This window comes from Argiope bruennichi, chromosome X1, assembly GCF_947563725.1.
Source record: "Argiope bruennichi chromosome X1, qqArgBrue1.1, whole genome shotgun sequence".
NCBI classification, from domain to species: Eukaryota; Metazoa; Arthropoda; class Arachnida; order Araneae; family Araneidae; genus Argiope; species Argiope bruennichi.
In genome coordinates this window covers 131,595,097-131,611,708 of record NC_079162.1, presented here as the reverse complement: position 1 = coordinate 131,611,708, position 16,612 = coordinate 131,595,097, and the positions used below count along the sequence as shown (strand labels likewise).

The 16,612-nt window shown below is 28.4% G+C and overlaps 1 protein-coding gene across 1 annotated transcript in view; it reads right to left on the bottom strand.

Moving 5' to 3' along the window:
- LOC129958256 (adenylate cyclase type 1-like) overlaps positions 1 to 16,612 on the bottom strand; it is a 176,282-nt gene that overhangs the window by 55,377 nt on the left and 104,293 nt on the right. Inside the window, exon 2 of the mRNA XM_056070568.1 lies at positions 12,590 to 12,739. Coding sequence (XP_055926543.1) covers positions 12,590 to 12,739 — 150 coding nt within the window. The remainder of the gene's footprint in view (positions 1 to 12,589; positions 12,740 to 16,612) is intronic.

Sequence of the window (16,612 nt, the reverse complement as noted above, 5' to 3'; positions counted from 1 at the left end):
TCCCAAATTTATGAATGCCCAATTTCCTAACAAAATTCTCACGATGCAAATCTATTAACGGCTGTAAAAAGGGCGACAAGTAAATTACAACTATTGCTTGTTAAAAGAAAATTCTTCCGTTTCTTTATAAAACAAATTGCAATAACTTTTTTCAAATTATAATTTTTTTTATATAATTATTCTTCAAAATGAATCGTGTTTCAGCTACTTTGCGCTGAAAAAGAGAAGATGTCCTAAGAAGAAAGTTATTTTTCAAATGGGCGAGGTCCAGAAAAAATAAGAGAAAAAAATGATTATTACATAATTTTATTTATTATTTTGCTGCCCAAACATATTTTTTTATTTCTTGGCTACTTTTTAAAAACATTTTGAACAATTACATCGATTATTTTGCTTGCTGTCTTTATTTCTAAGGTATTTAAAAACGCAATTAAGATAACTAACATATCAGTCTAAATTCATTTAAAGATATGAGTGACATCTTGAACTATATTTTTGGCAATTGAAGATTTCTTTAATATCGTAAAAAACTGATCAAAAAATTATAAATTTTATTCAATTCTATTCATATCGAATTCCTACATTCTACATGTAATGGAAAAAAATGAATAAAACAACGAACTTGATATAAATAAGGTCTTAGGGCATATTTTTATTCCCCGAACCTTCTCATTAGTCAGCAAAAACGCGATTAGCATTTGAAAAAGCTAACAGATTGCATAAGAATTTTATGAATTAAAATATATCCAAAGGACAGGATTTTATTTATTCATTCTTCCATTCCATTCATTCATTCTTTCAATTCATACAATTCATTCATCCAATCACCCTATAAATTCATTCAATCAATCAATTCATTCATTAATTAAATAAAAAAAATGCATTCATTTATACAATTTAATAATCCAATCAATCAAATCATTCATTTATTCAATCAAATAATCAAATCAATCAATTCATTCATTTACTTAGACATTTTCATTCATTCCATTTATTCATGAAAGATGGCATATAGAGAATAAGCAACAAATATTTGGATATTTTCACTACTTCTTGAGGCTAGCTTGAATTTGCGTCGCACTAAGTTAAAATTGCAAGATAAAGAAATTTATTTTAATTCATTTACACACACAAATACAGTTGCGTCCTAAAACGAATTCTCGCTGTTATATAAATTGGTTAGTTTGAGAATTTTTTATAACAAAAAACTTATTACTGTGATTACTGTTTTGAAAAAATTAACAGATTGCATAAGAATTCATTCACTGAACTGAATTCAATTCATTCGATTAACTTCAATTCATTCATTCAATCACTCAAACAATTAATTCATTCAATTCTTTCATTTAATCAATCAATTCCTTTGATTCAATTGAATTCATTCATTCAATTACTCAATAAATTCATTCGATTCAATCATTTAATCAATCAATTCATTCAATCATTTCATTTATTCAAATTCAATCATTTAATCAATCAACTCATTCAATAAATTCATTTATTGAAATTCTTTCATTCATTCAATACATTCATTCGAATTAATTTAATTCATTCACTCAATCAATCAATCAATTCATTCATCTACTTGACTTATTCGAATTCATTCATACATTCATTCAATTATTCAGTTCAATTCATTTATTAGAATTCATTCAATTCATTCACTAAATCAATCAATTCATTCAATTATTTATTTATTCAATTCATTTATTCAAATTCATGAATTCATTTCCTTCATTCATTTATTGAATTCATTCATTCATTCAATTAATCAATTCATTTATTCACATTCCTGAATTCATTCATTTAATTTATTCACATTCCTGAATTCATTCATTTCATTTATTCTATTCTTTCATTCATTCATTCATTTCATTTATTCAATTCATTCATTTTATTTATTCAATTCATTCATTCATTTCATTTATTCAATTCATTCATTTTATTTATTCAATTCATTCATTCATTTCATTTATTCAATTCATTCATTCATTTTATTTATTCAATTCATTCATTCATTTCATTTATTCAATTCATTCATTCATTTTATTTATTCAATTCATTCATTCATTTCATTTATTCAATTCATTCATTCAATCAATTAATCAATTCATTTATTCAATTCCTGAATTCATTCAATTCATTCAATCAATAAATCAATTCATTTATTCAAATTCCTGAATTCATTCAATTCATTCATTCAATAAATCAATTCATTTATTCAAATTCCTGAATTCGTTCAATTCATTCATTCAATAAATCAATTCATTTATTCAAATTCCTGAATTCATTCATTCATTTCATTTATTCAATTTCATTCATTCATTCATTTCATTTATTCAATTCATTCATTCATTCATTTCATTTATTCAATTCATTCATTCATTCAATGAATCAATTCATTTTTTCAAATTCCTGAATTCATTCTCTTCATTCATTCATTTCATTCATACAATGCATTCAATCAATTCATGCATTCGTACAATTCATTCATTCAATTCATGCATTCGTACAATTCATTCATTCATTTCATATATTCAACTAATTCAATCATGGAAGATTTCATTCCATTCCATTCATTCATGAAAGATTTCGTGTATAGAATAAGCAAATTATATTTGGATATTTTCACTACTTCTTGAGACTGGACTGAATTTTCTTCGCATTCAGTTGGAATTGCAGAATAAAGAAGGCTTGGCTTTCATTCATTCACTCACTTACACGCACACAAAATGCTACAGCTGCGTTTGAAAACGAATTTTCTCTGTCATATAAATAATCTAGTATAAGAATTTTTTATTACCAAAATCATATTTAATACATAGTTTAATTTTTGCATCATTTTCGACAATGAATTATTATTCGAACAACTTCTGTACAATTACATAAGCTAGCTGAAAATCAAAGTAGAAATAAAAATTATAAAATTGATAAAAACTTGAAATATTTTTTGGTATTGGAGTTGAACGACAACGATTAAATGCTGATATTTTTACAAACTCATACGGCATTTTAATGTTTCTGTCTTCATTTAATTTCGAAGAAATATTTTTATTTTTATTTTTCCAATGATTTGAATTTTCCATCGATTACTGCATTATTTCCATAGATTTAACTGAATGAAAAAAAGAATCAAAATTACTTGAAATATAATTATTTTAAAACAATGCATGTCGAAGATTCCGATGAAATTTATTCTCATTTAAATTTTAAACACAACGTAAAAAAAATCAGTCATCAATTTAAATTTTACATTAGTACCTGCTGCTTCAAATTTGATAAAATAATCCTTTTTTAATTATATAAAAAATGAGGGCTTGAACTGGATTTCTACATCCTTAAATTTCATATATTTCCGTTTTTAAAATTAAAATGTTATCTCTGATATTTAATTAGAAAGATTTTCTACATTGTTTTACCCAGGTAGCACAGCGTATTGCACAATATTATACAATAGTGTGCGATATTATATGATATTAATCAATATTTCATGATATTATTCAATATTGTGAATATTTATCAATGTCATATAATATTTTACAATATTTGTGTGCTACTAGGGTATGACAAATATCCCTTTATTTCAATTTTAGTTTGTAGTTAATGATTTGGGCTCCTATGCTTACCGGTTGAAAAAGCGCTTGGCAAAATGACTTTCTAATAATAAGCGATTTAATTAAGAATTATTTATTATTTTGGTCAAGAAGGAATTTAATTTAAATTCCATTAATTATAAAGTAATGGGTTGGAGTTGAACTTATTTAAACAAGACCCTTTACGTTGACTGTAGTAAACTAAACTAAATTGTAAAATTATGAGAAGATAAAAGCAAAATATAGCAAATGTGCAAAAAGGGATGCAAAAATCTTTTTAGTTAAAATTTAACACTACTTGTATAGGAAAATAAAATAATATAATAATTGTAAATTCATATTTCCGCTAATTATATCAGAGGATTGAAGAACAAGGTAGCTACTCCCATGCTTGTAATCTGAAATAAGCAAAATGAACCTCGAATGATAACTGCATTGGCATCATTACTAAGTATATCTAGAATTTAGAAAAAAATATATTCATTGTAACCATTTAAATAATTCTTCAACACAAAAAAATACATTGCATACTAAATATAATTCTGAAATATAAATTATCATACGATCATAATAACACGCAAGAAAAAAAAATCTAAAGTTATTGGTTGGGAAATAAATTTTTATATATATAACGATTTTTTTTACCCACATTTTTTACATTCACATGATTTTAGTGGTTATTTCAATAATTGTATTTATTATGCGATTATAAATTACATATTTAATTATATAGCATAAAAATTAATATACATTGATTGTTGCCGATTCTTTAATTCATGAAATAGGGAGAATTGTCATTTGCTTATGAAATACAGGGTTAAAAATATCTATATCTTTAGAAGTTATGAAATGTCCCAAATGATTCATGCATACTTATTAAAAAACGCAAACAAGTTTTTAAAATGTCAATATATGGCTCAAGCAGTCAGTTAGGAGGAAATATATATAAGTGACAGAGTTGCTGTTATCGTCCAAAGGCAAACAATGTGTTAGTTTAAAAAAAAAAAACAGCAAAGAATGCCACTTAAAGAAAGCAAGTGGCAAATTTACAAGGAAATCCACAGTATGTACAATATGGTATTAAGTGGGGAGTGATACCATGGGAGTATATGAAAACTAACTTTAATATTCATGGCTAAACTACTCGTATGATTTGTTGACAAAATGCTACTACATGCACGTTCCTTAATGAATAAGGTACTTTAACACTAATGCATGCTCCTGTACTCAGAACTGAGACGATTCCTAATCAGTGATTTTAGGCATATTTGGAAAGCAGAACCAAAAGAATGAATTTGTAGACATTTATCTCCACAAACAAAGACGCTTTCGGAATGCAAGGCCTAAGGACAGAATGTATATACAGAATGTATATTCAGATACTCAATAGTGTTTTGAGAAGGAAATTTAGTAAATTACTACATTATTTTTAAGCTTTTAATAAGATAACAGAATTCTTTTAACCCCGTACAAATATGAAGGACGATTTAGTAATATGGTGATAAATTTATACGCAACTAAACTATATCTGTCTCATAATTCAAATGTATTTGTAACGATCTGGAGTATTATTAAAAAAACCCCGGTCTAAAATCGAGAACTTATCCACTTGAGACTGGCCACAAAAACATGAGAAATTAGAGGGGGGGGGGGAAACCAATATCGCAGCAATTTTGATTCCTAGTTTCAAAACCAATCAAAAATGAAAATGCGATGAACGGCTCAAAAAATAATTTCAATCAGTAAATGGTGAATGTTCATCCGGTTTTCTTTATATAAAATAATTTATTTTTGAACTAGTAGACTTTAAGATATTCTATTTTTACTATTCTATTTACTATTGAGAAACTATTCTATTTTTACATAATGATTTTTTTAATTCTTTTTAGAACTTATTTTACATAATTAGCGAATCCTTTACAATATCGGTTTAGTTTGTTGACAAATTCGAGAAGTATACAGCCAGTTTTAGCTTAACATCATGTTTTTACTTATAATTCGAAAAATGGAGCTTTTTAGCTACCAAAACGTTTTGGAAAGCATTTAATAAACATTAATGTAATTCCTTGACTTCAAAATTAAGTCATTAACAGCCAGGATTTTGAATGTGAACCAGATGATAAAATTGAGATTGATAATCACAGGCTAATTGAAGAATCTAATACTCAGATAATTCAACATTAAATCAATTGCGTTTAACTATCGACTATAGTTAATCCTAAGCTATTTAACTAAAAGCTCTATATAAATGTTTTAGAAAACAATAGATTCATTCCCACTGCAACAAGCATCCACGTAGCTTCCAATTAAAGCCACTGAATTTAAATTTGCTTAACAAAACATCAATCTTGAAACTATCTTCTATTATACCGCCTCGTCGTTTGAAATTTAAAGAGACCCTGTTTAATTTAATTACATAAATCGGACGACAAAACAATGTAAAAGAAGACAGATAAAAGGATTTAAAACTAGCCTGAATGCATTTAAATAAAATTTGAAATCATTCTTACTCAACCGTTGAGAGAAAAATGGTGCTTGTTATTTTTCATATTACCAAAGTAAAAATATAAAATATTTCATTTATAAAAAAAAGCATTTTTGTATTTTCATAAAAATGCAAAGAACCAGAATAATTTAGCAATGAACTAGCCTTATTATCCCAAAACTCGTAAAATAAAGAGAATTTTTTCACAGACTGTGTGATTCAGCATTATACAACTACGGAATATTCTAGAATAATTATCCAATATTTTTTTTAATTTAGAATTTTCTAGAGCAGAAACAAATCAAATTTAAATGCCAATTATTAGATTAGATTTCTATTGCCGGAATTCTAACCATAGACAAACAGTTCAATGCTCTACTCAGTCATAGAATCTACTGGCAAGTTTTCTTTATGCGGCAATGTTTCCTAAAGTGACAGCGCCTTGCTGACAGATTGAGATAATTTTAACCTTTGTAAATATTTTATTGTAATTTTGTTTACGTCATTTTGTCAATGCTGTCATTTTGTTTAAGATTTTCTTTCATTTTATATTGCTTCGCCGGATCATGAGATGCTTTTATTTATAAACAATGTTATTTTATTTAAAAACAATGCCTCTTTTTTTATTTTAGAAGATGGATCAAAGTCTCACATCTTATATTTGTAAGTCACATCTGATAAATGGCGCACACTAGGTATGGACCAAAGTATCTTCTTAGGAATTTTTAAGAAAAATCGATTTTCTGGATAACGGTAAAAACACAAACCAGATTTCCATGAGCATAAATCACTATTTGGTGATTAGAGTCATAATGTCGACGGTCTTTATTCTGAATTTCCAGAGTTTGTAACCTGGCTGTCTGAATTTTTCGGCTCTAGAAATCATCTGAATAATGTACTTAAAAATGTACCCTGATGAAGTACTGTACTACATCATAAGGGCTAACTGGTGTCATGATTGTAAATGCCATCTCACCCTCTCATTCACATAGTAAAATTGAAAGGCATAAAACAAGCTGTGTACTGTTTAGCAGTATCATAAGCAAACATTAAAAATGTGATATTTCATCCTAGCTTTTCTGTTATATCAACATACATGGGCAACATATCGTTTAGAGCTTCATTAAAGCACTCCAACAATTCGTTTGTTTGAAGGTGGTAAGACACCATCATACGATTATCAATGTTACGTAGTTCTTTAAGACTCGAGTTCCTTAGATGAAAACTATATGGCAAAAAGGTCGACCTAGATGAAAGCGCTTGGTGGAATGCAAGGCAATGAACTGGCCGATCAGCATGCTAAAATTGTGATTGTGGAATTTGAATGTTTAGACATTCTTTCTTCTTAATCGTCTTATTATTTTTCTCTTAAAGGAAAATTACCTCTTGCATTTTGTTTCAAACACAGTCCTTTTCTCTTTTATTTGCATCGTATCCGCAAAATCAATAGTCTTAATTATATCTGCAGGGGCCTTGAAGATACAGATTACTTCGCTTTCTATTGTAGTCATACTAATCAGTTTACGATAGTTTTCCTGTAGTGAATGAAAAAATTTTTGAGAAATATATAACAGCTTCCGAAATATCGATGAAAGTTCATAAGACTCATTTAAAATTGAAGTGACATTTTTCAAAACTCTAATAACTCTGTAAATTATCATTAGAACTCAATAAATCTTTATTGAGAAATTAATTTCATGACCACAAATTGATTAAAAAATTGATCCCATAATAGAAAAATTTCGAGATAGTACCTACATTAATAAACTCAGCTGATCAGTTTATTGATTCGAGAGGTGTTCTGTTTTTGTTGTTATTAATGTACATGCATCAGATTTAATGCTGAAGATTTAAAAACTCTATATCGTAAAATATATAGTTTGTGAATGACAGTCTAAATTTAGTGATCAGAGTGTTATTTGATTTGATTCCGCACTGTGGTGTATTTGAGCAAAATTATGGACAAAAATATATTTAATTTTTTGAAATTAAAACTATTGCTATTGAATTATTTATATTAGTAAATACATTTAAATAATTCATGTAATATATGTACTGTCAGACAAAATAACTGGGTATAGTGATTACAGAGCATTCTGGGGAGGTTTTCACACTTTTAAAACAAATACTAGGCAGTATCAATGACTAACACACATAAATTTGAACACAATAATAAAAAATGAGTTGAATGACAATAAAAAACGATAATAAAAATATTATAAATTTATTATTTTTTTATATCACTGACAGTCATGCTGAGATCCTTTACCCTAGCTCTAGATCAGTTTAAGCACTTCATCTATGCAAGGATAACACTGAATTTTTGCCTTTTTTTTGAGCGATGAGTAAAAGTTTTTTTTTTTTTTTTTTTTTGTCCAATTTACAATTTCATATTGTTTTATTGTTAATTCTGTGTAAATAAAATTGCTTTCTCAGATATATTTTTTTATTTAGTATTTTTCAAGCTTAAAAAACATCCTTTTTTTTTTTTTTTTTTTTTTTGGCTCTTGTTAGAGTTCTATGATCTTTTCTTATCTCAGTCGCATCAAAGTTTCCGTTAACTCTGTGATTCATAGATTCAGCAAATGTCAGCTGCTCAATGACTGACTGTTATCGTAGTTCTTCATTTTCCTTTTCTTGCTCTTTTCATTGGAATCTAGGCAAGGGGAAGTTAAAGAAAAGATTGACATTTGTTGTTCTTCGGTTGTAGCTAAAGGCACTTTCTTATAGACAAGCTCGCTGACTAAGTCAGTGATTCTAAGCCGAATTTTAGCAGCTCTTATTTTAGTAGCACTATCTAGATTCAAGGGTGGGTCTTAGCTACTCATGCAACACAGCCCTTTTCACGGGGCTGCCTTCAATCATACATTTCATTTACAGATCATAATTTAGAGCTGAATCAGAGAACGATCACCTCTGATTCAGTACCCCCCCCCAGTGGTATCGTCTCGACTTGGAGAACCTTGTGGCGACGTCAGATTTATATGTGCGCCAGCCACCATGTACACGGAGAGTCTTCGGGCGGCAGGTTCAGGCAAAGGATGCAAATCCAACGCCCTACCAAGCGGCTAATCGGCCAACCGGCTTTACTGGTAAAACTGTTGTTTACCTAGGCAGTGTAATGCCGTGGCTGCACTTGAGCAAACCTGCATGTCTTATGTACAGAAACTGACAGTTTACAAGCAGCAGTGGAGAACGTCATACATCGTATGCAATATGTTGTACATAGGGATTGCAATATCGGACCAAAAGTTCAATAACGGTATTCGGTATTTTTTAGATCTTAATACCGGGATACCAGTAGTAGAAATTTTAGAAAAAGAAAGAAAACACAGGTGTTTCTTTGTTTTATTTGCCAGTTTTATTAGAGACTGTAAATATCACAAAAAATAATTTGTAAATTATAAATTATAACAGTATATAAATAATTACAAAAAAGTAAAAGAACATCTTATTTTTTTAAATCACAAAAAAGGGTCAATACCAGTATTCAATCTGTGGTATTATTACAAATTTTTGAAATGTGATCTTAAAAAACATAATGATTCAATTGTACAGTCATTAAGCCTGGAACATAATTTTGTGCAAAAATTACCAGATGCCGAGAACGCTCTTTCGACATCTACGCTAGTTGGTGGTACTGTTAGCGATGCGCGATATACTTTTTCCAAGTATTTACCTCTAAATCCCTCATCTTCAAATAAATCGATTTCTCGTCGGATGGGTTTGGATATAGCTAATTTCTGCATTGTATTTTGGTCTCTAGATTTTTTTTAAATTTATTTATTTAGAATCTCTCCGACATAATGCCTCAATAGTCAGTTTTATTCGAAGTAGAGCTGATACAGTTCTGGCTATTAAGTCGAATTCACTATCTGAAAAATTAATTTGTAGGTTTAAGTCGATTATTACTTTTTGAATTGGATTTCTCAGTTTCAAAAATCGTTCCATCATTAGGAGTAAACTATTCCAACACGTTTTAGAATCTAATATTAACATATATTCTGTTTTATTTTCAGTTAGTATATATTTTTGTAATATGGCATTTTTTGTAGGGGAACGTTTAAATATCTTTAAAAATTTTCGAATTTCATAAATTATAGGAAGCAATTCTTGATGGGTTAATATTTCATCCTCATTAGCAATATCTTCTTCAACAATTACATTGTCATTATCTTCATTGTCAATATCACTCTCACTCTCTTCAATATCGGAATCCGAAGTTTCTATATCCACACTACTTGGATTCTTCTGTTCTTTATGTTTTTGGTATAATATATCTATTACTCCTAATTGAATTCCATGAGTATAGCACAATTGCTGATTTGCATCAATCAACTTTCCAACTTTTTTCTTAACTGTTGCGCCATCATTCGTTATGGATACAATATCTTCTTCCAGGGATAATCCATGTTTCGCTAATTTAGATTTAAGCACTTCTACACATTTTTCAGCTGGCATACTTCCCGAGACAAGTGTAAGTCCTATATTCCATTTTTTTTTCTGAATGTATATTTATATTTAAATAGCGTCTATTTCTTATACTTGTCCATTCACCAAATGTAAATTTTTCACCATTTACTTTTAATTGTATAAGCTCGTGTTTCAAAGAATTGCGAACACCGTTTCTGTAGTTTATAACAGTTCTTCTTATAGTGCTAATCGATGTTGGTAGATTTTTCAAACCTCTGGCGGATAGTGATTTTCTTAATTCAGTAGAAGTGCAAAACACTCGAAATGGAAAACCATTTAATGCTGCCATTTTAATTATAATTTCATCCAAATTATCTTCTTTTTCAAAATTATCTAAAATCCCTGATGGCTTGGGTTTAAAAACTGTGCTTAAATTTAAACTCATCGCAATTAAATTCTTTCCTCTTTAACAAATTTGTATCATGTTTCGTTTTTAAATGTGTATGGAGTCCGCTTGTACTTCCTCCGTTCACTTTAATAACTCTTGAACATTTTTTTACATTGTGCCACCATATTCTTTTCATCATATAAATAATGAAACCAAATCTAAGTATTATCAACTGATTTTTTATGTTCTTTCAAATTATTCTTATTCATCATTATGGGTTATTATTTATGAATATATACATAATAAATCTGAAAAATATTTTGATATCTGAAGTATGATATGCAAATACAGTGTTAATAACAAATTCACCAATTTAAAAAATATCGAAATATTTCGCACTTTCTTCACAAGTACAGCCTTGTTTTCACAGATACGAATAACAGACTACGAATTCTGCGCGTGTGCAGTATCGCTCGTAGCTGTAATAGGATAGTATTGACCCGCCTCCTTGGATTTTATCACTGCTCTTGGTTGTGCGATGCAACTTAGTATTCACAGTCTAATTAATTTCGCCCGTTAGAGAGACATGAAACAAAAACGGATACTATTTTGCTATATTGACGATCCCTGAACATATAGTGGAAACAATTTTTAAAATGTATGGTAAATACCGAAAAAAAAAAACGGTATTTAAACTTGTAAATACCGGTATTACAAAACTGTACAAATGGCTCAAAATGCCGGTATTCGGTATCCCGGTATTGCAATCCCTAATTGTACACAGTGAAGGTCAGCGTATTGAAAATGTTGCACGGCGTCCTGGTATCCTAATATTGTAAGTTTTATAAATTAATTCATAATTGTATTCCCAGAGCGTCAGTATTTTCCCTACAGGCAACTTTTAACATTATTTTTTTTTTCCTGCGGAATTCATCTTCCCATGCCTTTTATATTTTGCGTATGAAATGTGGTCTCATTTCATTCATTCGTTTTAGCTGCAGATGCCGCCAAACAGGGAAAGTTATTTTATGGCCATCCTATAATTTTACATTTTTTATGTACTCTAAATAATAAATTATAGTCATTTCATTGATTAATTTCTATCTATCGCATTTTTCAAATATAAGCTTTAATAACATCTAAACATAATTCGTTATCTTAAGATTTAAATTGCAGTTTCACATGATTCAAAAATATTATTAATTTACAAGAAAATTCATTTTTAGAAATACGATAGGAAAGTATGAATAAGAGATGATTTTGCATTGTTAAAGCTGTAAAATACATCAAGTAGATTCGAATAAAATCTTTTTTCTAATGTTGTTGGGTAGAGATGTTGCATTTATTTTTAGTTCAAAGTAATATTAGTAATAGAAAAAGTAGTTATCTGGCCCAGACAGAGAAGGTACTCAAACTATTCTATCACATCTAAAAGAATTCAATTCACAATCAAAACGCATAGTTTGCGATATTCACTGTCGTTTGATTCCACCTTGAATTCAATAATAAACTTCTTCGCATTTCCTCATTTTGTCTCACCTTAAGCACATGAATATAATAAACAGAAAGAGATGAATGAAAATTCATAGATCTAAATCTGCGACATGGAAGATGGTTAATATGCGGAATCCACATCAAATTGAAAAATTCTCGAAGAAAAAGCTTTACTCATTCCTGATACATATTTAATACGAAGAAAAATAAGCTTACCAGTTTTTCATTTTCGTCTTCCATTTCAAGTCGTGCCTTGATGCAGTTTCGGGTGTCGAGGAAGGCTTTTCGTTGTGCACGCTCCATCAAATTGTGAACGAAGAGTCCTACCACACTAACACATATGAAAGCCAATAGATTTGCAGCAACCTGAAAGGCAATTTCTATCTTCAGGTACTTTAATAAGTAATTAATAAATCAAATATTTTCACACACAACCTGATTTTGTGTATTCTCGATTTAATACGTTCATTCATTTTCATTCCAGTCCATCAGGTAGTCAGTTCAGGAAACAGTAGATCTCATAGATTATGATATAGAAAATAGTTAAATAATAATAATTAATTAATAAAAAAAATATTTAAAAAACCCTGCTATTTAGTACAATGATAAAAATACATTTTAAAACGTATTTTTAATCATTTTATGCTTTTATTTAACTCGATTTGTTTCTTGCTTATATAGAGAAATCTGTAATCAATTGTTCATTCGCTTCTTGATGGGCTGGATTTTGTACAATCACGTACCCCATGAAATACAATAGTTCCAGAATTTAATTAACAGTTCATTCATAAATTTAATTAAAATTTGATTTTAAACTAGTGGAATCGGTTGTTCAAGAACATGAAAAAAATTGAAAACAAGATTTCACAATGTTCATTACAACCGATTATAAATTTTTAAAAGTAAGATGTAGAAAATAATTAAATTTAAAAAAATCTTATGCCAACTAAAAGTGTATTTATGCGAATAGAAGTGTATTTTTAAAGTGACTTATTCACTAATGCACGCGTAAATTTTAGAGGCCAAAGAATTAGCATCATAAAATTGCTAGAAGAGCACATTTTCTCCCCTTATAAACCTAAGTTAATGCCTTAACCTAAAATTAAAATTTAAATATCATATAGGAATTATTTATATAAATATATCCTTCCTGATATGAGTCACTGAAAATGTTTGTCTAATTTTAATTCCAATAATCATGGTAAATAAACACCTTTACAAAATGGATGAATGACGATGAATTGATTACAAAATTACAAAATGATTGAATTTTTTACATGATGAATTTGTTAAAATTAGTTACATAATTTTTTCGTGTCTTTACTATCACTACAACCATTTTGTGTTTTATGAATGTTAAAAAGCCTTAAATCAGTTACAATCCAAACAATATGTATTTAAGCTAACACCAGCAACGTCCATCACACAATTGCTTATTTGAATGTTTCAAAATAAGAGAATTTTGTTTACGAGAACAATATTTGTATATTTAAAGGAAAAAAAAACTATTTAAGCAGGCAGAATAAATGAGAATGGCCGTTCTTGTAGATGTTTGGGCATTAAAGGTTGTAAGAAACCATAGAATACACGTTGTATAAAAAAGCTTGTCAAGATATGAAAGAAATGGCGGTTTTAAAAATTCATAATTTTTTTCCTTCTGTTATAGCACTCAAATTATGACAGTCATTATTACCATTCTTTTAATATGTAAAACTCTTTTTAACTACCTTGTTAAATCTAAAAATGAAAAAAAAAATCTACTTTAAACATGCAGGATAAATGAAAAGGCTTCTGAATATAAATGGAAATCCCCATCTTTATAGATAAGGAATGCAGGAAGCCATAGAATAAGTGTCATAAAAGAGAAGGCAAGGTCAGCATTGACTCGAACAAATAAGAGAACGTATAGAGGCAACTCGGGTGCTACTATTAAAGCTGTATATTACGTATCTTAAACTAGTCTTAATTGCCATATTAAGAATGACGCTGTCTACTGCAACAGGATCCAATGGACTGTTTAGTCAGTAGCAACGAGACATTTGACTTGTTAAAAAAATATTTACGTCATCAGAGTGATATCAGCAAACATATATTTGTGGCATATTAGCCTGATGAAAATAACAAGCAGATAATTATATAATCAATTCAATTATAAATGGAAGATGATTATATATATAAATATATATATATATATATATATATATATATATATATATATATATATATATATATATATATATATATATATATATATATATATATATATATATATATATATATATATATATATATATATATATATATATATATATATATATACACATACAATACAGTCAGAGTACCTTACTAGTATATATTATAACATCTAAAATTTTGGAATACGTTTTAGTTGTGCGTTACAAAATCATATCTCCTCTGGTAGTTTTTACAGAACTTTTTAAGCGCTTATTATTTCGTAACACAATTCGTTAAAAATGTCTACTTTAATTTTTTTTAAAAATAAAATATAACTATATAAAGCAGATTTACCAATTATTCAATCTATAGAGTTTCACATTATTTATCTGATTATCTGTGCCACAAAAATCTAATACAAGAATTAAAATTCAAAGTAATATTTATATTTTAGATCTAAAATTCTGGTTAATTATTTTAATATATCCCTTGATTGTATAAACGCTAAATCTCCGAAATTATCTATTCCTCTAAGTTAAAATTAATTTATCATTTCATTGTGTTCCGCGATTTCTTGCGTCTTCGAGTCAATACAAAAAATTTATTTGGATGTTGCAATTCATTTAACATCAAATCTATCGTATTATAATTGAAATCTTTTGTATATCTCTTTCGAAGCACAACTGAGTTTCCCCCAAAATTTAAATAAATAAAAGTACTAAAATAAGAAAAAAAAAATGTATTAGTCCTATTATTTTAAATTTTAAAGGTATAAAAAAAATTCAAAAAAACTTTCAGAAATTAACCTTTAACAGGGGATGTGAAATTTTAGGACTTAACTGGGGAGGTGCGGTCTACGAGATCACCTTTCATTTATACTCAAATTAAATTTTCTAATGAATGTATTAGTATGAAAAACTGCCAATATATTTTGCAAATATTTGTCTTGATATATAGATATGTTTTAGAAATTTTTCAAAATATATTATCATTGAAAAAAGTAAATGCGTTAGAACATACATTTTCTTCTCAAATTACCTGTTACAATAAATGATATTCTTGAAAAAACATATTACTTTTTATTTTTTAAATCATATTTATTTTTACAGTATATGAAGGTATATAGAAGACAATATAATGTAAAATTCAACAATTATATGAAAAAAAAATTTGACAATGGGTAAAATTGGCTCTTTTTTTTTAATTTTTTTTTTTTTTTTTTTATTATTGGCTTGTGTGACTGGCTTTCATAGCACGGTTTTCTAGGGCATTTTAAACATACAGGTTAAGAACTAGTATAAAAATCAACCTATAAATTCTGTATAAATATTTTATAAATTTTTCAAAATACATTATCACTAGAAAAATTAATTATGTTTGAACATACATATCAGAATCAGTTGAATATGAACTTTCATAGAAAAACTCTTCTGTACAAATATCCTTATCACTAAAATCACTTTCTGTTTCATTTAAAAGTGTCTGGAGAACTGCTTCATAATAGGATCAGTAAATCGGATGATATTTCGGGGCCCAAGTTTTAGAGCCATCTGCTTAGACTTGTTTATCACTGGGACACTAACAGGGAGGTGCGGTCTTATAGACCGCGCTCAAAGAAATAACTGAATTATTTTAAAAAGCATCCGCTGAAATTGGTTGAAAAAGTGCACGGGTATTGAAGATCGCAAAACAGGAAGCTAAGGGGTCAATCCATTCAATTGAGCAAAAAAGAGAATGGGGGGGGGGACCGAAAATCCATCGCTAGCGGTCTCACAGACCGCACGTCCCCAGTTAAGGGTTAACAGGTCTTGCAGTGTATAAGTGTATTAATAAAGAAAGGTACTTCCTAATTTTGCGAACTTAAATTTAAAGATGGTATAATACCTCTTGTACTATTTTTATGGCATGCGTTATAAATGAATAGGGGTTACAAATTCCGTTATACTCATATTTTTATGACAAATGTTGCTAATGAAGATATTTAAGGAAATGCGTCATTCTTATTAAAAGAACACAATTAAAATTTCTGAGAAATCTAATTTTCTGTAGCACGTTACGATTATC